At 51.5% G+C, this 27,536-nt stretch overlaps 1 protein-coding gene across 1 annotated transcript in view; it reads left to right on the top strand.

Annotated features, from left to right (window-relative positions):
* Positions 1-24,294, top strand: part of CFDP1 (craniofacial development protein 1) — a 68,834-nt gene extending 44,540 nt beyond the window's left edge. Inside the window, exons 6-7 of the mRNA XM_075510510.1 lie at positions 17,749-17,907; positions 23,515-24,294. Coding sequence (XP_075366625.1) covers positions 17,749-17,907; positions 23,515-23,605 — 250 coding nt within the window. The 3' untranslated portion in view covers positions 23,606-24,294. The remainder of the gene's footprint in view (positions 1-17,748; positions 17,908-23,514) is intronic.
* Positions 24,295-27,536: the final 3,242 nt, after the last annotated feature.

The following is a 27,536-nucleotide window of genomic DNA, read 5'->3' as shown; positions in this document are numbered from 1 at the left end:
CTGGTATTAAGGTGCCAATGTTTTGGGTTACAAACCAAACCTTTGGGAAGGGGGGCTGAGCAGGGGTGGTTTTTTTCTGAAATGGTAATATTCCAAACAACAAAGGCTGCTTTTTAATTTTGAAGCAAGACTTGGAAGCAGCACAGAGTCAGTCTAGAGATAAGTCTCTTTTAGCTCGAGATTTCTAGGGTTGCACACATGTTACTGCATGCCTGGACCACCGGTTAGACACCTACCTGGCCACAGATCCTTTGTCCCACTTGCTGTGCATGCAAATAATGTGTGTTTGCGTGTGTTTACCCAGTTTGGAAAAAATCTGAGCCCTGAGGGATCCAAGCTTCCTTTTGTGTTATGAAACAGGCCATGCTGAGAGCCAGCTGAAGCAATGCTCGCTGCTTGCTTTGCAGAGACACTGCAGGCTCCGGGAGGGTTCTGGAGCTGATGTGTCGGTGTTTGAGGAAGGACGGTTAGTCCCGTTGCTTAGCGAGGATTCCCAGTGCCATTTTAAAAAGCTCTGCTGACAGACTCCAGAGGGAATCCCACCCCAGGCCTGAAAGATAGCAGCAGCTTGGGGTTGGAGTCAGAAAGGGCTGGGCAAAAGGAGGGGCTAGCTGCGAACAGAGGCTGACTTGCTCTTTCCCTCTTCAAATCCTGCTGTGTTTTGTTCGGCTAGGTCAGCGCCTGGCACCGTCCTCTGCAAGCGTGGATGCAGGGGAGGAATGCTCCTTGTCCTGGGAGGCTCGGGGCACCCTCCCTGGGGCGCAGGGAGGGTGCAGATTATTTGGATTCTTTCCCATCCCATTCTCCCCCACCCCAGTTGGTTGATATACATCATCCTAAAGTCTTAATATTGCATAGCAATTGATGCAGCAGGCTAGAAATGGGAGGGCGAACAAGATTCACGCTTGCTCTGCTGCTTTACAGTGAATGCTGCAGGAGCAGTTGGTATTTCATTGTTGATATTAAACCTGGATGTGGGGAGAGAAGGGAGAATGTGGCTAATGCAGAACACCTGCCTCTAACAAATGCCCAAGCCACTAGAGACCCCACAGTAATTTTGTAAATCACAAGCAGGTTTTCAGCCTTCCCAGAAATGTGCACTTCTAAATGCTAACCATCAAATGGCCTAAATTACTGATCCAGCAGATTAATCTATAAATTGAGGTAGGCTTAGAATAGCCATTGGAGAACAGTGTTTCGTAAATGGTATCTAGTTCAGTGCTCTCTGTCTCTTGTTATTCTGACCTGACAAATAATGTGGCCTCTTGTTTGTGTTATACTAAAATATATTGTAGGAAGGCTGTTTAAATGGGGTCTTTCTGACCTGTCATGCAGCGTGTATTTCTGGGAGAGAGGGCTTGTGCGTGCAGCAATGCTGCAAACAAAGTAAGTGGGAGACTATGGGTAATGAGTGGTGCCTAGAGCCTCAAAATCCAGCCTGCCTGTTTTCCCTCCCTATCTCTTCCTTTCTTGCTCCAGACACTTGTAATCAGGGAATATTGAAGGTTTGTTGTATTGCTCATAAAACCTCAAAGCAAGGATCAGCCGCGGGAGCAGTATATACCTGTTGTAACCTGAAGTGAAAGTAAAGCTGCTCTGTGCTGCACGTCCCACTGCGATGAGTCAAGTTGCCACCTCTTTCTAAGGTGACATTACAGGATGTCTGTCTGCAGACTTTGGCCTTTTATTTGGGAGGGGAGAGTAGGGAGCTGGTTTCCTTTGCAGCAGCAAGGGCAAAATAGGCTTTTAATAAAGCTTAAATTCTGCAGCTGCTGGCTAAGTTAAAAAAAGAAGTGCTGGCACTCTGTCCTCCTGGAGATGAGCCTTTCCCAGCTCTCTGCCATGACCCAGGGATGCAAGCCATCCCTTCTGGTCTCTTTTTCCTTTGTGCCACTTTCTTGGATGAGAATAATGGGAGAGTTTCTTCCCTTGGCAAGGCTTTACCCTGCTTGGGCTTTTCTCCTCACAGAGATGGTTTAGGTTGGGAATGAAAGGAAAAGAGTCTCAGAAGTGTTATAGCAGAGACATCCTGGAGGGAGCTGTCACTTTTTATTGGATGTGACAATAAACTCTTTATTGGATGTGACAATAGACTCCTCAAATCTCTGATTATAGATCCTGAAGAGAACCAGAAATTCAAAAGCCAAGAGATAAGAAAAGGAGGAACAACTTTATATATGATACAATAAACCTTTCCACCAAGGTGCATGTGTGGATCAGCTGAGCACCGCTAGAGATCTGAGAGCAGGCCTGCTGAAATACCAGATTACAGTCCAGATATGGACAAGAACACTTTATCCAAATATTACTGTGATTGAGGCAGATAAGGGAATTTTTTTCTTCCTGCAGCAAATTTCCTGTTTTGTGCTGGTCTCCTGGGATGTTCAGCGTGACCTCCTTGCTATTTGAGGAGCCTGGTCCTGGTACTGGAGAGCCCTGTAGTGTGGTTTGCAGTCAGGAGGGTGCACAGCACCTGGCTGGTCCAGCTTCCTGATGAGCACAGGCTGGTTTAGGTGGACTTCAGTAAAGTGAAGTGTTATCCCTGCTTCTCCCCTGTTATCACTACCTCTCTCCTCCTTTCAAATGTATTTTTCTCCCCCTGTGCTAACAGTAGCCTCTGAAATACATCAGAATTGTTTGCAGGTAGATTCTCCACTGCAAAGCACTGGAAACCACCAAATGTTTTGGAGCAGCGTGAGGCATCTGGTTTGACAGGAGAGGACTCTGAATACAGATGTAACTGGGTGCTTAGCATCATTCAGCACACTGTGGTACATGTGTCAGGGTATCTGTCATGGGTTAACCCCAGCCAGCAACTAAGCACCATACAGCCACTCACTCCCCTTGCAGCGGGATGGGGGAGAGAATCAGAAGAGTAAAAGTGAGAAAACTTGTGGGTTGAGGTAAAGACAGTTTAATAGGTAAAGCAAAAGCCACGCACCCAAGCAAAGCAAAACAAGGAATTCATTCACTACATCCCATCGGCAGGCAGGTGTTCAGCCATCTCCAGGCAAGCAGGGCTCCATCGTGCGTAATAGTTACTTGGGAAGACAAACACCATCACTCTGAACATCCCCCCCTTCCTCCTTCTTCCCCCAGCTGTATATGCTGAGCATGACATCATATGGTATGGAATATCCCTTTGGTCAGTTGGGGTCAGCTGTCCCGGCTGTGTTCCCTCCCAGCTTCTTGTGCACCCCCAGCCCATTCGCTGGTGGGGTGGGGTGAGAAGCAGAAAAGGCCTTGACTCTGTGTAAGCACTGCTCAGCAAGAACGAAAACATCCCTGTATTAACAACACTGTTTTCAGCACAAACCCAAAACATAGCCCCATACTAGCTACTGTGAAGAAAATTAACTCTATGCCACCCAAAACCAGCACAGTATCCCAAGGCAGCTCCTAGGCAGAGTGTGATAGCCTTGACCCTTGATGCAGTTGTCACAGATGAAGTCAAAGAAAAGGAGCGGTTGTGCTATGGGTGAGACTCAGTCTCGTCTCTGTCTTGCCAAGGAATGCCCTCCAGGAACCAAGAGCAGGCAGGATGGTGGAGGACCTGTCTCTAGCAGTGTGGGTTGCTGTGAAGGCTTTCACTAGTCATCTGGGAGTTTCACCAAGAAACTGGTGCTGGGGGAACAGAATCTGAAGCAAAGAGACAGAGAAACTTTCACCAGGAGATCTGATGTGTAATTAAACAAACAAAACCAGCTAGAGGGGTGACAAGGTTTAGAGGATTGTTCAATAGGTCAGGTCAAAGGGAATTTAGCTGGCCTGGGGCAGATCACAGAAACAGCTGAAAACTGGGCTGCACAGAGACATGAAAAAGGAGTGTAGCCAAGAAAAGTCTTGAATTGCCATGGCAAGGTGCAAAGGGCAGGGATTTTGTAGGTTTGTAGCTGGAAGGTGAGAAGTGGCTCCTTGGGCACCCGGTCTGAGCTCCTGCCTTCGCTGGGGTCGTGGCGTTTCCCTGAGAGCTCCCTGCGAGCACTTGTGGTTGAACTACAGCCTGCATTTTTGAAAGAGGCATCCACTCGCAATGGAAAGACTTAGAATTTGGGATCCACCACATCCTTTGGGAAGCTGTTCCCATGGTTAATGCGTTTACCGCGTAACTGTTACAGTTCCCTGAAGGAGTTTGAATGCTCGGCTGGCAGCCTGCCTGCCTTGCTCAGCGCTGCTGCATAGCTCTCTGCCTCCTGAGACAAAAGTCTTGCTACAAAGGGACTAAATGGCCTGCCTGGGGTCGTGCAGGCTGTCTGGGAGAGCCGGGGACCTGAACTTGCTCCCTCCAACCAAGAGTACGGGAGTGAGTTTTGTGAAGCGTTTATCTGTTCATTCATCAGCAGCCCGCTGATCTTGTCTCCTCTCTGGATAACGTATGCCTTGCTGTTTTGCCCTCAGCGGCTGGTAGGTCATGCAGGATTTGAGAAACAGCTCTGGCATCATACCAAGCAGAGGCTGTGAGACGCTCACCAGTGAATTCCAGAGATGATGCTTCATGAAAACCCCAGCCCTGCCACCCCCTCTGCACGGGGCTGCTGGAGGTAGTGGGAGCCTGCTGGACTGCGGTCCCCACGTTCAGTGAGAGCTGTAGCTTCCCAAGCAGCTTTTGGTAGGTGGATGTTAGCTGCAAAATCTGTTTGGGAGCCTCCTGCTTTGGTGGGCGGAAAGGAAGCCTTGCTCTTACCCCTCTGCCTGCCTCCAGCTGGAAGGTGACAACTGAGCTTGCGGCTGGGAGAAGTCAGCTGTTGCCATGTTCTTCCTCTGGTGATTTGAAATCTATTTCCAGTGAGGTGGGTCCCTGGGAAGAGGAAGGGCAGCTCTTCTAAGTGGCTGCTGCCAAAGCTGGAAGGCATGCGGAGGTAGCCTTGCCAGCCTCAGGCATTCAAAACACTTCGGTCAAGCCCTGGAAAAAAAACACAGGATAATCTTAGTTTCTCCTCTTACATGCATTTTTGGGCTCTCTGCTCTCTCCTCTGGTTTGTTACTGAGCTTTTTCTGCAGCCACCAGCCTTAGAAAGTTGTAGTTGAGAAGAAAAGTGTGTCCTTTTATCAGTTAACTTTTTATTGCCTGCTTTCTTGTGGGTTGGACTTTAGGTTTTATATGGCAAACATCTTTGAAGCTTTTAGGGTATTTCCCTCCTTTCCTTACCTCCTGAAATACCCTCTTTGATCTGGATAATTTGACCAACTCTTAATCTGTGATGGAACAGTTTCGTGAAAGGGAAGGTAATTCTGACAGATACCCTGGTGATGTTACCCTTCCCAAAAGCAATTAAATGTGATTAAACCCTCATTCTTGTTTTATGGCTCCATGTAGCAGTGCCCAAATGTTTATTGTCCCCCATAGTCCCACATGCTGCCAGGCCAGGCTTTCCACTGGAAGACAATATATTATATTCACACTATTTATTAACTTGCATGACACTGCAAAGCAACTGCTCCACCGGGCTCTAGTTTGTTGCTCATTGTAGCAATGTATTTGTGCTAGGGAGCCCTGACGCTTGTTCATCCTGACTTAATTTCCTGGGAACTTTCCCCTGTCCTAGGCCGCTGAGCTTTGCAAACATTTGCCAGTGGAAGGCAGTGTATTTGTTTTAATCAGAACTATTCTTAAAAGCTGTCAGATTAATTGCTGGGGGAGGAGGGGTGGTCCCTCCCTACTTCTGTCCTGGCTTTCTCAACTTGTTTTTATCAAAGCCTGGCGTTGATCTGATACAGTGGGAAGCTAATTGGGACTAAACACTGGGGCTGCCTACGAATCACAGGGACAGAACCAGGGACTGCGTATTGCTGGGTGGGGGGACACTGGGGGTTGTTTTCTCAAGGCTAGGGTGGTTGGGGTGTTAGGTCCTCCTTCTGTAGCACACCATGCTGTAAAGAGCAACCCGAGAGTCGCACCAGCTGCTCTGCCATCCACACTTATTCACTTTGAAATCCCTTTAGCGCTGGAACAATTCCATTAGCAGTACTTCTTAGGCGTGATTTGGAGTGGTTTCTCTAGCGATTAAAACCGAGTCCGTGCACCAGTCTGGAGGGCTCGTCATAACCAAGACATTCCCCACGTACCTCGGGGCTGCTTGCAACTGAAATCCTGAACAAAAGATCTGCTGTTAGACAAAGGAGGAAGGAGTGAGCCTCTGAAGAGAGGAAGAATTTCTCCTCTGTTTGCCAGCAATTTTTTTCTAACTATTCTTTTTTTAAGGATTGGTCACCAATTAATCCGTGTTGTTTTGCAGACAAAGCTGTCAATGTTTTTAAGGTTGCACAGTGAAATAACTTTAGTGCTTTTGGTTCTAGCAGCTGTGAATGTTCTCAAACAAATGCCTTTTAAGATAAAAATGGTCTGTGCTTGGTCCCAGCAGAGAGTTGTGGTCGTTACTGTTTTATTTGAAACGTCTCAGCTGAACCCAGTGAAGTCAGTGAGAGCTGCGAGTGTTTGAAAGTCGAGTCACACTTATTTGCATGGCTAAATATGGGTGTAATACAGGGTGTTACTCTCAAATGCTCCAGTGTGTGACCCAAGATGTAGCCCAGCAAGCATGCTATATTCTGCAGCTACCGACTTGCAATACCTTCTGGCAGCTTTCAGGTCATCAACCTGTTAGACACAGGTACCAAAAGCATCATGCCTTCTCACTTTTATTTTTTGCTCTTGCTGCTGTTGGGGTGTGAGATGCCTCACAGCCTCATAGTAGTGTAAGCTCACTGGCAACTTGTGTACGTGTGTGCATTTTTGCTGATTTCTGTGCATGGGATCAGAAATGAGAACAGTAGAAGCAGGGCACCTTCTCCCCCACACGCACGTACACGGTGTGGACAGTTACAGCTTTATGAAAGGCATTTCTGCCATTTCTCAGTGGCAGCACTAAGATACCAAATTAAATGTAGCCCACCACCTTGGAGTGGGGTGGGTGTACTGGTTCTGTGCTGGTGTAGCAAAATCCATCTGAAACTGGCACATTTATTATCCCAAAATGTTTACAGAACTTAAGAGCAATGTAAAATATATATGAAGAGCATGCATGGTATTTTTCAATAAAAAGAATAAATGCAAGCAGTGCTTTGCAGGTTCAAATTAGTCCATGTAGGAACAGTTTTGGGAGTTCTGGTGCACATACGTGGTCCTTCAGTGGCAGGAGCAGGTCTGTTTTGTGTTGCGTGGATGCCCTGGGTGGAGGAGAGCTCACGTGAGGAGTTGCTGCAGCTTCCAGCTGGGAAGGGGCAACTCCATCAGCATTTGGCCACAGCTGCGGTGCTGTGCTGAGTTAACAGGGGCCTAGCTTTGGCTGCAGACCAAGCCCCGAGTTACAGGTCCGTATCCATCAGCTGAGCATCAGACAGGGCTGGTTAGTGCTGGGTTGGAATCGTTAATGTCTTCATAGTATCAAAAGTCATTTGAATGCTACAGCTCTTTCAATTAAGCTCCTGTTGAGCTCTATACGCAGATATTGTAACATAATTGGCTGGCCCGCTGCAAATGCATTAGAAGAGTCTGCTGCTGAAACAGCCTCCGTCTGTGCTCCAGGCTGGAGAGGAGCCAGAGCGAGCCGTGCTCTCCGCACAATGTCATACTGATTAGGAGGGTGCGAGATTTTGTTTTTGCTAAAACAGTTCTGCCAGTACAGCCCAGAGGGCAGCTGCAGTTATACTGGTACAGAGGGGCCTTATGCCACTCTGAATCATCCCCAGCGCTCGGGGCAGGCAGTGAAGCTGCTGGGAGCACCTTTATCCTGCAGTAACAGCCCGTGCGTGGCGTGTGCTGCCCAGCTCCACAAGTGCAACTTCATTTTGTTGACAACCACCCCATAGCAACTCTGTCTCAGAGGCCTAAGGAAAATATTTTGCTTCCTCTGGTTGTTAGGAAGCAGGTTGTCCGTGGCAGCAGTCCCTTCACAAAGGGTTCGGTCCTGAGCAGGAAACCCTGGTCCGTTCCCTAATGACCCCTTCCTGCTGATAAGGGCACTTGCAGGTCAAGGGCTCTGCCTGAGCCAGCCAGCTCCCCAAGAACTGATGTACTTCTTGATGAGCATGTCCTCCAAAGCCTGTAAAATGAGACACCAGCCCATGCTTCTTGACCAGGCCCTCCAGAGACGTGGGTGCAGACCTAGATGCTCAGGGATGGGACCTGCTTGAGGAAAGGCCAGCTCCGGCAGAGCTGTGCACCTGTGTTACTGCTGCTGCTCTCTGCTGTTCCTGAGCCAAGGCATTCCATCTCTCCTCTGCTTAGCAAATTTGCCTCTTGGTGCACGTGGAGACCCAACTCTGGTTTTATTCCTGGAATAACTATATTCATGTGTGCAGTATTACTGTGTATTTACACCTGGGTTGTTCCCCAGTTTGGGAAGCAAACTGGAGAACAAGCTGGTACCACATCTGTGCTGTCCTGTTTTGGGGCAAGGCAGCCCTTAGGTCTGTTTTTGCAGCCCTGTACTTCAGAAAGGCCTATCCAGCACAATTCATGACGTGGAGATGAGCATGATGTATTTGTATATCTTGGAAAGTGTACCAGAAAAGAAGTCACTAACTGGGATCTCCACTGGCATCCCGTGGTGTGATGCTCTGCAAGCCCCTTCACCACCTGCCGTGTCGGTTTTGCTGTTCATAAGCTGGTACCGTGACACTTAGTTCTTTCCTGAAGGTGAGGTGCACTCTGCCAGAGCGAAGCAGCATTGCGCAACTTGTGAAGTCCCGCGGAAACTCACTGTGCTGGATTAATAACTGATCCAGCAATAAAACAGTAGCTGGAATACCAGAGCATTGCCCTTTGGCGGGCTGTTGCTCACTGCCACTGGGAGGTGGGAGTGACATGTTTTTTCCCCTGTGACAAACCTCTCTTCCCCCACTGACTATATTTAGACACAAATACATCCAGAATCAACTGCGTCCGTGGCAAGCTCTGCCACTGCCTGCAGCAACCCTCACCAAGGCAGCATCACGCATGCACTTGGTCTGTCACGTCTGCCCTTGCCTCTCCATGCTGATGGAGACCGTGTCATCTTGGCCAGGCTTTGATTGCTGGGCTCCCAGGGTGTAGCAGTCCGGCTGTCCTTGCCTGGCAGTGCCTTTTATTTCCATCTTAAACTCTTCCATGTAGATCCTGGCTGCAGGAAGGCAGGCACGTTGTGTGGGAAGGAGAGCTATCACTCTCGCTTCTTGAGAGGTTACACCTTTTCTTCCATATGTGTCTGACACGTTGCTTATTTTAACAATAGTTCTGCTTTGTGCTGTGATCGTGGATTACCTCCTTAGCTCAGCAGAGTCGGTGTCAAAGACTTTCTGCAAGTGGAAAGAAGCTGTGAGCTTCAGTGTTCATGTAGGGGTCTTCACCATGAGGCTGTCCTGAGGTCTCAGGGGATATGGGGTGACATCAGAAACCAGAAAGGACCTGGGGTTCAGCTTACCTCTTCAGATTTTGCTAGCTTGCATTGCAACAGCAGTGATGGCAAAGCAACTTGGGTTGGCAAGCCTGAACAAAAGCCCGAGAAGAGTTAACTCACGCTATCAGCTCGAGTTATAACCCACGTTTCCTTGTTGTCCTTGTAAGTACTTCAGGCTGGCCCTGCTGCAGTCAGACCAGCCACCTTCTGCAGGGTAATTGCACTCAGAGTATTTTCACCGCGAGCTGCCGACTGCTCCTGTCAGCAAAGCCCTCCATGCAGTAGAAATAAATTTGCCTCAGTCTGTTGGCAGGATCGCAGGCAGGGTAATAGCATTTGCCAGTGTACGTGCATGTGTCTCTTGTTACCTTTGGACGTAGCTGCCTGCGCTGCCTGCTCTCTTGTGCCCCGTCATTTGGCACCGCCAAATGGGTTTTGCCCCAGTCGTGGCTGCTTTTCCACAGTGGTCTGGTGCATGTCACTCTTCAGAGTGCAAGAAGCTTTATGATCCTCACTACAAAGATACGGGTTTATAACGCTGCCTCAAAAATCACTGCTACTCCTAGAGCGTTTCAGGCAGGTTCTTTGGCTCAGTTTACGTGTGCTTTAGGGTATCTGCTATCAGCTCAGCAAGCAGAGCATATGGACAGGCATCAGTATCTGAGTTGGCAGCGAGCTCCTCAGCCTGCACTGCCCTGGCCAAGCAGTGGCAATCAGGCAGTCTTCTCTCTGCCAGCCTGCCCTGCGTTTGCTCAGTCCTGGGCGCTGCCATCCAAACAGGGTCATCACCACCCTGCCAGCCCTCCAGCAGCAACCACCCTTTTATCTTCATTTCCTCCACGCTTGTTTTTTTTTTTTTTTCCACCTGGGATTTAAATGTTTGTTTGTTTGGCATTGGGGGAGGCTTTCTTGTTTGTTTTTTTAAATACCTGTTGTGACAGGCAGGGCTGAGAATGAGCTGAGCCGCTCTCCACATCCATTTGAGTGCCTGTTTGGGAAACAATGCCAAGTGGAAAAATAAAAAAAGAAATGTAGTTGGGTTTGGCCTGGGAGATTTTTCTATCCTTGGCTGGTTACACAGGAAAAGGGATGGGAAGAGCTCGTCAGTTTTAGGGTCTGAAGAGAAAGACCTGTTTTATCATTCTGGGGAAGGTTCCTGCAAGCTGGTGATACCGGGCACCGTTGTTCTGCTGCCACCTGCTCCATCCAGCCAGACCACCCTGACCTTGAGGAGCAGATGGCACCGTGCTTCCCTTCCTGCCATGTGCCCATCTTCCTCCCTGCCAGCATTTTCGTTCCTCTGTTGGTCTGGAGAGGCTGGGAGTGAACAGCAGAGCTAGCACATGGGCCACCAGCCGGGTCTCTGCATACATCCTCCTCATGCAATGTCTCTCACACACCCATGCACATTGTGGTTTGAAGGGAGGACAGCAGGGAGGGTGATCCATGGTGCGCTGGGCAGGAATCTTCCACTTTATTAAAATGAAAGTATTTACTGGCTGCATCAGTTGCCCAGCTGTGGTTAGTTTGTATGAGAACCATTTCCTGCCGTTAAGGAAACTATTCAGCTTTACAGCAGTTCATGGCAGGAATAGATATTGCTATTTATGAAACCTTGTGCTCTTCTCTCTGCTGAGTGGCAAAGCTTCTCACCTGCATCCCTGCCATCGAAGCGCTTGGGGTGACAGGAAGAGAGCTGCTGTCGCTGTGCTTCAGGTAAATATTGCAGGCCTCTGCAGGGAAGGGAGCTGGGCAGGAGAGGGGCTGCAGGAGAGCCAGGGCTTGATGATGAACGTGGTACTTTCAGGGCTGCGTGGCCTGAGATACCACCTTTCTGCACTCAGTGACAATTACTTGCCCGCATCCTATTCTGATAGTGGGATCTGACGTGCTGCTCTGCATTGCAGGCAGCCAGCAGGGAAGCAGTTTGTGTTATAGCTTATGTTTGAGTTGGTTTCTTCTGCTTGAAGATTTGCAAAGCTGTTCAGCCATGCTGAAAGACCTGCGAGCGGATGCCTCCTGCTTGTCCTCTTGTGCCAGACAGCGTAAGCACCCTTGCCCATTGCAATGGTCTCATCATCTAACGCACAACAAAAACTATCCATCCTGGTTCTGAAACTTCCTTAAGAGTGGATTTTTTAGGTTGTAGGTGTGAGCTGCCTTTTAAAATGGTAAATGGTAAAGGTGATTTCTTTGATAATCTGTGTACAAAGGCTGGGGCAGGAGATAGGGGTTCTTTCCTGGCCTCGCAAGATTTCCTTCTGATGAAATCATGTCATCTTTGTGAGTCCAGATTTATTTATGCAAAAAAAAAGGTTGCTCTGCAGTGCCTCATGGGTAGTCACCAGATGTTTTGGATGTATGCTGGAAGGTGATAGAGGACCCAGCACCAAATTGTCTCTGCTCTGGGAGGTGCAAAAGCCTGCAATGAGGCCAGAGAAGATGTCCAGCGCTGTTGTCTTGTCTCCTCCACCACATAGCTGCAGGGTGTGCAGGATGCCTTGGTAGAATCAGCATCATCTAAAAATTGTGCTGCTTGGTCCTACTCTTGCAACAGCCGCTTTATCACAAGATCGTCATGGACAAAACAGGTTATTAGCCACTCTGTTTAACAGGGGCTCGGGGCGCTGGATTTAATCAAGGGGGGGGAAATGAGCATCTCGCTCGTGATTTGGGTACAGCAGTGACTGTCCTCTTAAGTGCATCTGCTCACACTATTTTCCCAAAATGTAACATAACAAGAAGGGGGGTGGGCTAGTGTTGGGCTGTTAGCTAGCATCAGTAACATCCTATTTGTGTTCAGTGTTTGCTTCTTACGAATTGAGCCCTTCTTAAAAGTATTGGTAGAAGACAGAAGTAGGACCTTCCTGCTACAGAAGTTGTTGTTATCCACAGCAAAGAGGATGATACAGGGCAGATGGAGAAGCAGCACAGGGTTTGTGGTCTGCACGCTCCTGCGGAGCCAGCAGAAACAGAGCTGCAGAGGGTTTGTGATCCCCAAGGGTTGAGGTCAGGCTGCAGGCTGGAGCTGTGGACACCGCTGGCTCCTTGATCAACACGTGAGTAGGTGTCCTTTGGGCACCCTTCGTTCATTGGAGTCGGACAACATGAACTGTCACAGCTCCTCCTGCAGTCTGACCCTGCTGGTCCCTGCCTGCTTCTGGCTATCAGCTTGATCTTGTTTGGCCAGTTGGTGCTGGTTCAGCTGCTAAATTGTCTCTGTTGGTATTTCACAAAGATGGGAGGTACTTTCCCCGGTGTTACTCTTCGACAGCTGCAGCATGGGTGTTGTGAATAGGAGAGGCTGATCTGCGAAGACATCCGAGATCCGCTGTGTCGAGGGGAACATGAGGGCAAACAGGAGAAACAGCACAGAAGAACCAGTGCCAAGCTCTGCCTTGGGGTAGCAGTAATCATCTGCACCAATCAAGGAAGGAAATAACTGGCTTGGCAGCAGTGGAGCAAACAAAAATCTCAGTGAATCACAGACTCGACATGAGTCAACGCTGTCACACGGTTGTGAAAAAGGCACACGTCATAGGAGCCCATGTAAGGAGTTGCGTGCTTTGCAAGGCATCTGAAGTATTGCTCCTGCTCCCGGTGCCGGTAAAGCCGTGGCTGGAGCCCTTTCTTTCCCATTTTGGATACTGCGTTTTGAGGAAGATGTGGGCCAATAGCAGAGAGTCTGGGGAGAACAGTGAGAGTGGTCAGAGGGCTGGAAACCATGAGGAATGAGAAAAGCTTGAAAGGACCCGGGATTGTTTAGTCTAGGAAAGAGCAAGCTGAGCTGGGGGGGGGGATATGAAAAGCTTTCAAAGACATAAAAGGCTGCTGCGAAAAGTGAGGCAATGATCTGTTCTTAGTAGCTACTAGGAAGAAGATAACAAGTCATAGGCTGAGCAAGGAAATGTAGTCATTGGGGAAAACTTACATAAGTGAAAGGCTGATAAAGTACTGAAACCTCTAGTGCATGTGGGGTTAGTGTCAGGAGGCCTTCAGAACACCCATCTCTGGGTGGGTGGGAGAGGAACTCACCTTGCTTTGGCTGGTGGGGTGCATTATGAGACCTTTGTAGCCCTCTTTTCCTATTGCTTGAAGATTATTTTATAAAGCTTGTGATGAAGTGTGCCTCTTTGGAGGCAGGCACGCATCTCCCAGATGCTGCCAACCTTCATGGATTAGATGTGACAATGCCACGTTATCATTGGTATAGCAGCAATTCTCCAAGGTCCTGGTCAGGCTGCAGGCTCGCACTGAGATGAGAGGAAGTCTTGTTGTTAAGGACAGGAATACAGAGCATGTTCGCCTACGGTGGGACAGCAAGGGAGCCCTTGGCTTGTTTGTCCCTTGCTGTTTGTCCCTGTGTGTGACAGTGCTGGGTGATGCACAGGCACGGTCCTTGTCCTGAAGACACCAGATGGGTGCAGGGGAATCCCCCCACCAAGGCAGAGCTCACTAGCACACTTATTTGCTGGTTCAGGGGCTGATTTGGGCTGTGCTTTTTAATCGTGGAAAGTAAGAGCGTGTCTTTGTGTCCTAAATAGGCAATTGTCCTTATTCTCATCCCCGGGATCCATTATGTCTTAGCAAATTACTTTCTGTCTTTTAAATGCCTTGGTGATTAAAGATGCCACAGCAGATACCCTTAATGAGTACAAAAAGGGTAATAATTCCTGTTGTTGGCACTGAATGCAATTAATCAGGCCCCTTTACTTGCTTTTTAAACAGATGAGGCATTTAAGGCCAAGCAAGTTTTTAATTGGACTTTAATGTCTCTCGTTTACTTCATTTTGGCACAAGCATAGGAATTCCCACACCCAGGTTTGCTGTTGGATTTATTCAGGGTGATGAAAGGCTCAGCACAGAGTGAAGACTCAGCAGCAGACTCAAACATGTCCTTCAGCCCGTGCCTGGCCCCGTCTTGGTGCCTGGCTTGGTCCTGCTGCAAACAGCACAGAATTGTCCGGGCAGGAGCAGAGCCAGGTCCTCCAGCCCAGGGCCTGTCTCCAGCATGGGGCTGACACCGGATATTAGCAGTATTTTTGGAGTAGTCATCAAAATGAGGGTGCAGCATAGCCTGCCCTGTTTTGTTAGGTTCCCTTGCCTTGAGGGGACTGTTGACTTGCAAGTATTCTTGTGGCTGTCTGGAATCCCTTGATGGAAGTCCCTATTCATAACCTAGACTCTGTAGGTTCAAACATGGGGTGAATTGTATCTTTTAAGGGATATTCGTGGCCAAGAGGAGATACAGAGGCCTTGAGCACTGTTACAGATGGATGTGTGCATGTAGATGTTGTTAATTTATGCCAGGAATTCCCATGTGACAACTGACCTTCGCCTAGCCTACAGCCCTTGCTCCCTGCTGTGAGGCCAGCACTGCCTCTGCTTCCACCTCTGGCCATGAACCATCTTGCCTTTGTTTCCCTTTGCTCATGGTTATCCTCCACTGTGGTTTGGGGACAGCAGTTGCCTGTCAGCATGTCCCAGTCTGTGTTTCGTGCAGGGATGTGAGCGGCAGCCCAACCTGGCCGATTGGCCCCTGTCCCAGCTCAGCTCTTCCCCACCAGCAGCTGACAGCCTGAGGTTCAGCCGAAAAGACGTCAATCTCGACGTGTGTGAGCCTGCTTCTGAGCCTGCTTGTCGCTCTGTGGGGCAGACATACCTCTAACACCCAGGAGAGATCCTGAAACAGCTTCAAGTGGGTTTTCCAGGTGCATGCTGTGTCTTTTGCAGAGTCAGGCCTGTCTGTAGTACAGCTGTACAGTGGCTGTAGGCTCCCAGCCACGGAAGAGTTGGCGGATACAGGTGAGCTGTGAGTGCCTTTGCGCAGGTGAGATGGCTCTTATGCCATCGGGGTTCTTTGCCCCAAAAACCATTTAGGAGACATGTAGGGACAAGGAACAACACCCGGCATTTCTGCATCCCTGCTTCTCCCACTTCAAAGGTAGGCAGAATTGTAAGCACAAGTGAGTCTGGAAAGTTAAGTGTCTTCAGAAAAATGTGTTATTGAATACCTTATGTTAATTTAAACACCTTCTGCCTCCCAGGCTGGGGGGAGAGGAGCGTTGCCAGCTGGATCAGCCATAGCACTTCTCTAGATCTGTCTCAGAGCATCTTTACTTTAAGTCCCTTGCTAAAACCCAAGGCCTCCCAGTGCAGCGCAAGGAACTGCCATGCTTGAGCACCAGGCTCTGCCTTCCAGACAGCTGCTCAGCAGGGACTGCCACAGGGGATGCTTGCCCAATATTTTGTTTGGTTTTGCCTTCTAACTTGTCATATCTCCTCTCTTCCCACTGCCTTGCAACTTGAACACGCATCTGATACTGGGTTTGGTGGTTGTGCAAGGCTCACATGTAGTCCTGGATAGCCACATGTGGGAACCAAATCTCTCTGGTTTTATCTTGCGCTGAGAACGTCTTTGCACATTTTGCCCCCTTGCACCACTTTCCTGCTACCTGCAGATAAGGATACTCGGAGCCATCAGGTCTTGAAAAATAAGGGAGAAGCAGAGGCTGAGTGAGGATCAAGGTTTCATTGCGTGATCGTGATGTGAGGGCTGTAGACATCTTGATGAGACATTCAGGGATAAAGGTGAATAAAAGAGCATCCAACTTGCTCTGTGTCCCCGCAGAGTGAAAAGTGTGGGCTGTTGGCATGTTCTCCAGCAGTGAGCAGGGACTGAAAGAAATAAGAGGGCCAGGTCCTAGGATATTTATGCTCCTCTGGCTGGGCATTATGAGGAGGGGCAGGCAGCTTTGTCCGGTGGCTATGGAGCCTGCCAAGATGCCCTTAATCCAGGGTTTGTAGCCCAAATATATCTACGTCAGGAAGCTGCAACCCTAAGTGACCATGGCCAACCATTCTTGCATTTAGAATCTTCTGGCTGAGGCTTACAAAGATGTCATTTTCTTTGATTTAATTCCATATAAACGGTGGAATTATTTTCCTTTAGAGGCTTGCAAATTATGGAAGCATAAACCATGCTAATGATCCGATAAGGACAGCTTTGGATGTGTTCCCAAGAATGGCTACCCCTGGGCAGGACGTGCTTGGAGAGAACTGATGGAGAGCAGTCTGCCACGCTCACCTGGCTGCCTTCCTTGGGCCCCCCCCTCCCCAAATTCCTCCATCTCTTAGGAACGAGAATCATTTCCTCTCCGGCTTCTTGCAGAGGCAACGGCCCTGCAGACCTAAGTTATCTCTGGAATGTGTGTAAACACCGAGTTCAGTGGGATGCTGTTTGCCCCCCTCTCCTGGGGGGGTTTGGGAAGGGGTTAATACAAATTTGTTTTACGGGTTCCTAGCCCTGAGAATTGTCTTCCTTGGAGGGCGACCCAGCTGACCCAAGTCCCTGTGTGTGCATTTCCCAGCATAAAGGGGATATTTGGGAGCCCCACCACACGGGTGGAATTTCAGTCCTCTAAAAACAAGGAGATGAAAGACCAAGGTGGTCTTCCTGCTAAACAGGGACCTGGGAGATGGTGTAGGATCGCGGTGCATGTGCACTGGGACTCAGTGTGTCACATGATGGTGTAACTAACAGGATTTAGGCAATCCTTGGACAGAAACAGATTTGCAATCAGGAGGAGGGTGGGGGTTACACACGGTTCTGGTGCCCCCATCTTCAAAGACTGTTGAGATGTAAGCAGGGGGACAAAACCTTAGAAATGACGTATGGGCTGGGACAAAATGTGTTTCAATGAGAGGCATAAAGAGCTCCATCTGTTTGTAAAAAAAAAAATTCAGATGTAAGTTCGTTATGGTGTACCAGTACGTCACTAATGAGACCCACCTGGGCACCAAAGTACTCAGATTTAGAATAAGCAGCGGCAGCCAGAACCTAAAGGTAGACAAAATCAAGTTGAAAACAGGCGTGTTGATACCAACGAAATGGTTAAATCCTAGATGTGTTGTCAGCACTGGTGACGCACTGAGGCTGGATCCCGTCCAGAAAACAACACTTTAAACCAAAGACAAAGAACTGGGCTTAGCACAGAGGTGATCAGTGGAATGGCTTGGCCTGGTATATACAAGGGGTCAAACAAGATGATTTAGTGATCTCTTTTGGCCTGAAAGCTTTCTGTTCTCTTAAGAAGATAAATGAAAAAGCCCTTTCACAAAAAACGAGCACTTGAGACATGTATGTAATGAACTCTGCTGCTTCCAGGGGAACAGCAGAGAAGGATCTGCAGGAAGCGTGACCTTGCTGCCTGCAGGCTGCCTGAAGTTGGTGGCCATCTGTTTAGTGGCAGTGGCTCACCACCATCAAGGCCACCACTCTCACGCATGACGTTTCTCAGCTCCATTTTTAATTGCTAACTGATGCTGTCTCCCTGCATTTAAGTAACATTTGCTCCCTTGTCTCCGTCAGGGTGAAGAGGCCAAGCGGTATGAGCAGCCTCCTGGGGAAGATTGGCTCCAAAAAGCAGAAGATGAGCACACTGGAGAAATCTAAACTGGACTGGGAGAACTTCAAGGAGGAAGAGGGGATTGTGGAGGAGCTGGCTATCCATAACCGAGGGAAAGATGGGTAAGAGGGACTTTACCTAGTAGTAGTCCAGCATTTCCCACCATTTCCTATACATGTAGGAACCCCATCGCTTGCTACAGAGAGTTCAGCAAACCCTTGGGATTTCTTAAGGATTTATCCTAGGGATATATAAAGCCAGTAGCTGTTCTAGGTATCACAGGGAGACAGGTAAGTCTGCAAGCAGCTATCGTTCTCTGTTAACAACCTCATGAGTTCTTCTAGTCCAGCTAAAGTAGAGTCTGGCTGTGCTTTATCTTCTCTCCTACTAGTGGCACAGATGCAGTGTGAACCGGTCTAATGCAGCACTCCCATGAGGAAACACAATTGCCTTTGCCCTGTTTTATTTTTTTAAAAAAAGTCTCAAATTGGGAGGTATGTTTTTTGTTCTGTTCTTCAAACAACATGTTCCAGCTGCGTCTGTCCTCCGTCCTCCTTCGTAAAGATGTATGCAAACCCAGAACAGCTGGCAAGGTGCGTTAAAGATTATGGCAGCGCTGGGCGTTGATTGTGTGCATCAAGCAATGTTCACTCCAATGAAGTTAATGGAAGTATCGTAAAAGTAAATGGCGATGCTGTAAATAAAACAGAAAGTTAATAACATGCACTGCAGGTATGGATAATAAGATCAGAAGTAGCGTTTCCACTGCAAGTGCTTTGCTAAGCTCTGGGAAAATGTAACCGGCTTAGTGGACAGCTCATAAAATGTATTTTTATTGTAAGCTGTTCATTTACTCTGCAGGAAAAACTCAGAGCTTCTGCATTCCAACAGATTGGATTTTGTATTTCAGATAGATATTTTATAACTGCTGGGTTTTTTCAGTTTCGTTTTGCACCCTTCCACAGCACCCCTTCTCCGCCAGATCTGCCCTGATCTGTTTCTGGACACTTGCCCTTGAACAAGTAGAGCAATTCAGTAGGAATGCTGGGGGGAGGGGGGGGCAGGTGTTCCTCCAAGATCCCTGAAACCAAGGAGGTGAGCAATTTACATCTTGTAACAGGTCTGGCAGAGCACGCATGCACCAGATTATCGCCAATGCTGTCTGCAGCGTGGCAAACGCTACGGTCAGAGCCCCGTATGCAAGGCTCTCCATCGAAATGGCCCATGCCAGGAGTCTGGAGGCAGAGCCAGGCCATGTGCCAGGCTCTGTCTGAGATGGAGGAAGAAGAGGAAGGTGGGCTTCTCCCATGAAGCCCCATCAGGAGCTGCAGGCTGCTTTGGGAGAACCCGGCTCCGGGGAAGGGTCCTGTTTCTGTCTGTGGCACCTGGCTGTTTTGTCCTGATGGGATGTGGAGTGAGAATTCGCCCTATGCAGACGTCCGAGTGGCTGCTAAGTGTGGTAACGGCTTTGGGCTTTCACTGCTCTGGACTGGGCTGATGGTGGTAGTATCACCATTAAAAGCCAGACCATCTCCTGCCGATTGCTGGGACACACTGTTTCCTTCCACAGTTGGTGGAATCAGCCTGAATCAGGGTCCATCACTCTCAGCTGGACTGTATGCACCGCAAACAGGCTAGGCTACCCTGCATGAGCGTTTTGTGGTACCTCTTGCTTTTTCAAACCTAGTATGTCGACCTTTCTTGGCCAGTGCTGTTTCCTTCCCCACCCCATGCAAGCAGGACAGCTCACTCTTCATGCCTGGCAAACCTTTCCAGAGATGCTAATGTAATGGTCCTTGAAGGCTGAAGAAGGGATCAGCACATTGAAAAGATGAGCAAAGCAGAGCAGCAATTTTAAGAGCATCTGTAAGCTTGAACAGCTTTGGGTTTTGCTGCCCATCACATCCCAGGCTAGAAAATCCGCTGGGCTGTTGGCAAGTGATTTTTGTCATTAAACAAACAAGAAACATGGTGCTATGATAACTTTAGACACTCCCTACAAATCTGTTTGTGCTAGTCAGGCATGTAATGTGAGGGGATCAACCAAATATCTGCTTGCTGTGAATTGCATCCACCTTCAAGGTAAAGGAAGGGAGAAGGGAGGAGCACCAACGGACGTGCAGCCCACTGCATTTCTGCTTACAGGCCGCCTGTAAAACACCTGTGAAGTGTGTGAAGTGTGCTGCGCCGTTTGGGAGCAGCCAGCCTGCTTGGGGGCAGATCGCACAGACACAGCTGCTGCCAGCTTCAGGTCATTTTGCAGGAGCCTGTTGTCCTTCCACAGCCACCTCTTCTCCTTTAATACTGCTCACCCTTCAGTGGGCAATCATTTACACATCTCTATAAAAATCGTAATGGGAGGTTGTTAACCCTTCAACCCAGGCAGGAGGGAGCAGGGCGCTTTCTAACCTGGTGCCAACGTGTGTTAGAAACCTCTGGTCCCTGCGTGTCCTGCTTTGTAATTAAAAATCTCTGCGTGACAAGGAAAGCCACAACTCACTCCTGGAAGCATCTACCCAACACCACGCGTGCCTGCACACTACAGAGATGGTCCATGTGTGTCTCGAGGAAGGCGGGAGGCATTTCTTTTTGCTCAGAAGGGAAGGCAGGTTGTATTTCTCTTTTTTGCAGTAAACTTGCAGAAGTCGCTGTTCACAGCCCAGAGCTTCTCATGCCTTGGACCTCCCTGGCCCTTCTCCAGCAGCAACATGTGCTCAGCCAGCACGCTAGTGGCTGGCTGAGCAACGGGGCTGCAGCATCTTTCTGCTCCTCATGCCAGTTATCAGCCAGCTGCAGCATAGCCCTAGGGTTCCTGAGGCAGTGGGGACACATGCTGCCCCGTGGCTGTGTCCGCCCTTGCCTCTGATTTTCTGCCCCTCATATCACCAGCCCCAGACGGTGATTTGCATTTCCCCAGCAGCAGGATCTGAGCTTTGTGCAGTCTGGTTGTGTCAGATCCTGAGGGCCTGTCCTGGATTTCACAGGAGAGGCTGAAGTAAGGAGCAGAGGCAGCTATCCCCTTTGCTGTCAATCTCTCTGATGTGCTTTATAAATGGAAATGTGTAGCAGCCTCTTAATTGGGCCACCTTTGTAGGGCAGGCCCAGCGGGGGTGCAGCCCTGCTCCGGGTGCACTAGGAGACTGATGGTGACTGGCAGGGGACAGGCAGCACCAATGAAACCCTCCCGAGAGCAGTTTGCAGCTGCCCTTGTTAGCAGAGACAGCCTCTTCCAACAAATTTACCTTCCTCTGCTGTGGGTCACAGCTGCCCTGTTTCCACGCAGGCTGATAATTTACGGGAAGGTACTGATTCAGGTAGCAAAGGTTATTTAGACAAGCACAGGACGGCTGTTTGTGCCTCGCTCGTGCACTTTGCACTGCTGTTTGGCAGCACCTTGCTGCTGGCTGCACAGAGCCAGGCTGGGAACTGGAGACAGAGCCGCAGCTCAGGCACAGGGTTCGGGGCACAGTGGGGCAGGGGGGCTTCCACTGACCCTGCAGACCTGCTGCTTACCTGCTTGTGTCCATCTGCACCTCCAGCCTCCGGGTGCATATGCAGTACGAGCCGGCTGGGCTTGTTCCCAGGCTGCCTGCCCCATAAACCCCAGTGTATGCACAGGTAGTGCCTTGCAGGGTCTGCTCTGGCCCCTGTGGCGCTTTTCTGTGGCCGGCCAAGGACAACGCCATGGGGTAATGTCACAGTTCCTCCTCCATGCAGAGCCGCTGGCTGCGGCTGTGCAACCACATTCCTGGTTCATGATCTGTATCGATCCCCCAGGAGCCAGTCCCTGCCCGCTGGAGAGGCACGGCAGCCATGGAGGAGGAGGAGGAGGAAGGCGCTGACCCCTTGTTGGGGTTGGGAGAAGGGAGGCACAGAAGGAGCTTCAAATTTGTTAGCTTGGGCTGTTGCTGCCCAGGTGGTCGGGGTGTTCCCAGGTTAACAGCGGTAACCTGCTGTTGCCGCTGTTCTGCTCCTCGCCTTCCCAGCTGTGGTTGCAGTTGGTGTTTAGCACCGGAAGGGGAGGAAAGCCACACGCCCAGCAATATGACACACTGTAATACACAACGTGACCCCCCCCGACTTCCTTCCTGTGGCCTCTCCAAGCCCGGCCCCAGGAGCCAGTCACCTTGGGGGATGCTTGTGGGGATGAAGGCAAGCGACACTCCCCTGCCCGCCTTTCCTGAGCTGGCATGGGGAGGGGGCCTCAGTGCACAGCCCTCCTCTGACGGTGAGGGGCAGGGGGTCAGAAAAATACCTCGTCACGGCCAGCGCATCGTCTGCGTTACGGCGCACTGGGCCCCTGCCCCTCGCAGCTGGTGGAGTTGAGCTGACCCAGTTGTGTCAGTGTGAGATGGGCTCGGGATGCGATGGGAATAGGGTGGCAGCAGGGATGCATGGGGCTGCTGTTCATTGGCTCGGGGACCGAGCAGGGGGGGAATCTCTCGCTGAAATGAATTTGGATTAATTCATTTCCAATGACTGGATGGGCAGGAGTGTCAGGGCCGTCCCTCACAGCAAGGGCGAGGGCACCCTGGTCCCGGGAGCACATTCAGCACCAGTTTGATAGCTGTAGCATAAAGCGGAGACCTCGTCACCAAAGGCAGTGCAGCCCCTCTGTTCTAGAGGGACCACTGCTGGTGATGGGAGGGGGCTTCAACCTTCCCATGCAGTTGGGTCTTCAAGCACCTCCATGCACACTGCCAGCCACCCGGTAGCCTGGAAAACCCACAGAGCCTGCGATGCTCATCTTCCCTGCAGCCTTTGGTCTTCCTTTCAAGCAATGGGCTTCTCTGATTAGCCGGCACCAGCTGTGGTGCAGGAAAAGCAGTTACCGGCAGAGAGAAGCCAAATGCAGCAGCTCATGCCTCTTACGCCGGTGCTGAGCGTAATGACCTTGTCATGACAGCCAAGTGTTGCCACCCTGGAACAAATGCAAAACAATTGTGATGATTCAATTACAGCTCCTGTTTTGAATTGCAATTTCGCTCCCTCTGTAGGTTAATTAGTAGCACAGCCCCGGGTGATCTGTGGCAAGGGTTTGCAGCAAAGTACATTAAAATTCAGCTGCATGCCATTAATGAGCGGCAAGGTGCTTTTCCAGGCATAGGCGTGCTTGCCTTCTTCCTTGCAGCGCTCAGGTGCCTCGCTGAGAGGGAGAAGTAAATACTCAGCAGTGGTTAGGAGCTGGTCTGTGGCTGGGAAACCCCTGGCCTGAATCCCTGAGCTGCTGTAGGCTTGCTGTGTGGTGCTGTTTGCATCCCTGCTGCTCCCTGTTACCCGTTACCAACTTGTATTGTGGGTTGTGCTGCTGTGGTTGGGTTTGGGATGCTTTGCTGGGGGTGTGTGGGCAGGGTCGCCTGGGCAGCCTCAGAGCTGCCTCTCCTGCTGAAGACCTGCCCTGAGCCCATTCAAGTTGTTTGTGAAGGTCATTTCTCAGCCATAAGAGAAGAGCTGGAACCAGAAGCAGCTAGCCTATGGCTCCAGCCTACGGGGACCCTTCACCCCAGATCTCTGCAAGTCCGCCGGGAGACACCCATCAGGCCGAGGAGCAGTTTTGGTGTCTGTAGGAGACACTCAGTGCAGTGATCAGCTCATAGAAAGAGAGGGAGGGACACAGATGATGCCTTCCCTCCCCACTCGTCCCTTTGGGTTGGTTTTGCCCCAGGCTGGGGGCAGCGCTGGCTGCTGCGGGCACTGCTTACAGCCTCTGCCTCTCTGCCTCCCTGCAGGTACATCGAGAGGAAAGCATTCCTAGAGCGTGTGGATCACAGGCAGTTCGAAATAGAACGTGACATCAGACTGAGCAGGATGAAACCCTGATGTGCTGGGGGTGGCCACGGGAGATCCTGCTCCCTTCTGTGCCTGAGCACTGGCTGGGGGCTGCCAGCCACCACCGGACCACCAGGCACGGAAACCGTTCTCTACCCAAGACTCGGCCTGTATGTCTCAATGTACAGGTTTTTCCTTTTACTGTAATAGTTTGGGGAGGGTATTTGTCAGTGGGCAGGGGGCACTCTGAGGGTTAAATGGTCCAGCAGGTGACAGAAGAGACCGGTGTGAGCTTTCCAAGGAGAAGAGATAGTGGCACCCATCCTTTGCCAACCCCGGGTGCTTCTGGCAGCAGGAGGAGCCCCTGAGGCTGGGAGGGTGCTGGAGCCTGGGTTAAGGCTCGGCTGGTGTATTTGCTTGAGAGAGGAGCTGCAGGAAAGTTTCGTGGCTGCTGTGCGTGCACAAGCCATGGGATTCAGGGCTGGAGCCCTTCTCCACGCTCTGCCAGCCCCACAGCGCTCCCTGCCCCTCCGTGCTGCACTCCTGCCTGGACGAAGCCAAACTTCTGTACTTGTGTGTGGGGTCTGATGATGCTGGGGGGGTTTTAAGCAAGGTGATGAAGAAATCCTTCCTTGTTCACGCTGTCAAGAAGATGGGAGCTGCGGCAGCAGGCAGGATGGGTCAGGATCCAAGCATTCACATGAATAAAGTATTCCATCCCGCCACTCCTGTATGCTGGCAGCGTGGTTTGTGTGGGAAGCAGAGGACAAAGAAATTAAGGGTCACATACAGTAATGAGTGTCTGACTGCGATCGTGACAATCCCTGCTCAGAGGTGGCTGGTGTCTGCCTTGATAGCAGCCTGAGGGTCAGGGCAAGTGCTTGGATCGCTTTCCCTCTGCACTACTGGGGCTGGTGGTGGGATTAAACCCAGAACTGGGAGGTGATGGGGACAATGTAGTTCTCCTGTAGCAGTGCTGCAGGAGTAAGGAAACCCACCCAAGGCCTGGCCACGCAGGGACGTTCAGCAAGTGAAGCTGCCTGGGAGGGCAGACCAAGGAGCCTGGGTGTGGAGCAAGTGGCCGGAGCTGGAGGCCAGCAATGCACCGTCATCTTGGCCATCCCTTCTGCTCTGGCTGGCTGAGTTCAGCAGCTCCCGATGCCTGGCCCATGCACATCCTTGGAGCAGAGGCGCTCACCAGCCTTTCCCCACAGGATGCTCTGAGCCCGCCCAGTGGGGCAGCCCGTGCCGGCACTGTGCCGGGGCGAAAGCAGCACAGGCCCCATCCTTCCTGCTAACAGGGTGAGCGATGCTGCCGCTGCCACTGGCCCCTTGCCTGCAGCTCCGAGCATGGTCTCAGCTTTAGGCTCACATGTCAGCTGCTGAGTCAGCCCTTGCTCTGTGGCCATGTTGCGGGACAGACAAGAACAAAACACCACGTGCTTGGGGGGAGCTGCAGCCTTTGGCACCCTGTTATGTACAGAATCAGCTGTTACGGACCTGCTTAAACGAGCCTGAAATTGGACAGAAACAAAACAATGGGGGTGATGACACGTTTTCATCTCCAAACGCTTCCAAGCCAGTTGCTGCTTGGTTTTGGTTGCAAAAACAACTGGAGTCCCTGTCCAGGGCACTGCTGCGGGGAGGTTTCAGCTCGGGACTCCTGGCTGGCAGCGAGCAGCCCCGGCTGCTGCGCGGGACCTCGGAGGGGGCTGCAGCATAACGCAGGCGCTGCTCCGGTAGCCGGGCTGCTGGCCCGCTTAGGGTGGTGCAGGACTGTCTCTGGCCCCCTCTCTCTCTCCTCCCCACGCGCTGGGCTGGGGAGCCAGCCAGGTCCTGCCCTGCTCGTAGGGTCCCTCCCAGCAGGGACCCCAAGGCAACCTGGGTTTGTTTTGCAGCAGATCCTCGCTGACGGCGAGATGCACAGGCGGCAGTTCAGCCAGGGCGGCCGCAAGCGGGGCTGGAGGGCTGGGCCCGCTGTAAGCACCGAGCAGGCAGCAAGGGAAATGATTTGCCTTTTGCTGTACTTCGCTGTGCTGGGGCTGAGGAGGAGAGGAGGGGATATTGGGGATCTCTGCCCTGCATCCCCCCATGACTGTGGTCCCGGGGCCTCGCACGCAGGATGGAGGTGAGGAAGGGTCATGTCACCCCCCCACAGTCTGAGTCCCCACAGCGTCTGGCTCCCTGGGGGCTGCCAACCGAAATCCTCACCGTGGCATGGGCATCCTGGCTGCCGCCGGGTGCTGCCTGCTGTGTCGGGCCTCCGAGGCAGCTGCATTTTAGGGCTCATTCTGCTCCAGCAGCTCAACAGCATCTTGGGGTCTAGAAATGGAAGATAATTCTGTGTGTTGTGTTGTAAGCAAGAGCTGAACGGAAATGCAACAGGGGAACCTTTGGAGATCCTGAAGGCGCCAAACCCAGCCCTGCTCTTAAAAGCCTTAAAGAGCTCCAGGCTGTGTCAAGAGAGAGCTCTGCAGCAGCATCGGGCTCCAGACAGCTCGGGGGGGGGGGGGGGGGGGGGGGGGGGGGGGGGCTTTGGATTTACACACACGCTAACGTGTGTTAGTGGCCAGCACAGCCTCCACTGGCATGCTGGTAAGTTGGGAAAATCAGTGACCCCAGTGTAAGGGATCCTGCCTGCCAGCCCAGCACTGCTCTCCAGAAGCGCTCCAGCCTCTTTCGCTGGGTTTTTTTCCTTCCCTTCAGCTGAGCAAATGTGGAAAATTTTGAGATCTTGGAAGCAAGCTGACCTGCTGGAAAAGTGTGGTTTAACGGCAGTGGCCGAGAGCCTTGGCTCCCCTCTCCGCTGGGCTCCCCAGCTCGCGTCAGCATGGCGTGCCGGCTCGGCTCGGAGGATGCCGGGCTGCGGTGCCCGGCAAGCTGGGACGTGCTCAGCAGGACAGCCGGGAGGCAGCCTCCAGCCTGGGGCTGATTCCTGGCTTCCTCCACACGTGCTCCCAAGCGTCCCGCGTTTTTGCTTGGTTGGATCATGTATTCCTCGCCTCTCTTTCCTGAAGACGAGGAGTGATTTACAGGTCTCCAGAAAACACAGCTTGGCTGCTTAGAAAGGAAAAGAAAAAGCCAAAACTCCACTCCGCTTGCTATTTCCATCACCCGGCCGCCTTCCCACAAAGGGGGGGTGGCCCCAGTACCCGCCAGCCCTTGGCATCCCTGCGAGCCCTGAGCTTTCTGGAGGGAGCAAAGCTCCCAGGAGATGTGGATCCCTCTTTCAAGATGTCCCCATCTTGAGCTGTCTTCTCTGGGAAGCTCACGTCCTCCGTGGGTCAGGACCCACTCAGGGCATTTGCTCGGGCTAATTTTGGCCCTGCAAGGAGTCCCTCATGGCCCGAGCATCACCTCACCCCGAGGAGCTCCCCTTTCCCCAGCCGCCTGACGGGGCCCCTCGTGCGGCTGGGCCCTGAACAAGGCAGTGATTGTGTTTGTGTGCCCCGACCGTCGGGGCTTCTGCTGCAGCGGCTGTGTTCCGGAGCCACAGCAAAAACGGCTGCGTCCAACCCGCGCCCGCGGGCTCGCCTTTATTGAGCTGTTTGGCGGGGTTTGGGGAGGCTGCCTGGGGGAGGCTGTTATGGGGTCGGGGGCATCACAGATGGGGAGGTAACGTCATGCCTTTAAAGCTGCTTTGGTGACAGGGATGCTGGAATAAACGTCCGGCTCTCAACGTGGGAGGAGGCTGAGAGCTGGCTGCCCGGGGCTTGCATCCCGTGGGCCCCACCAGGCCATCCCAAGGACCACGATGGGATTTGAGGCCAGCCGAGCCACCATGGGGCAAAGCGTGATGGTGTGCCATGCCACAGCTGGCAGGCGAGAGAAGGAGGGAGCAGAGTGCGGGGCTGGCCCCAGGAGGCATCTCCCCGCAGCCAGGGCAGGGGTTCCCCGCAGGGACCAGGGCCAGGAAGAGCTGCTGCCTGGGAGGTGATGCTGGGGGCACCGCATCCTCTTCTCCAAGCTGCTGTTTTCAGCC

This window comes from Mycteria americana, chromosome 8 (genome assembly GCF_035582795.1).
Source record: "Mycteria americana isolate JAX WOST 10 ecotype Jacksonville Zoo and Gardens chromosome 8, USCA_MyAme_1.0, whole genome shotgun sequence".
Taxonomy (NCBI): domain Eukaryota; kingdom Metazoa; phylum Chordata; class Aves; order Ciconiiformes; family Ciconiidae; genus Mycteria; species Mycteria americana.
This window is presented reverse-complemented; position numbering and strand designations above follow the sequence as displayed.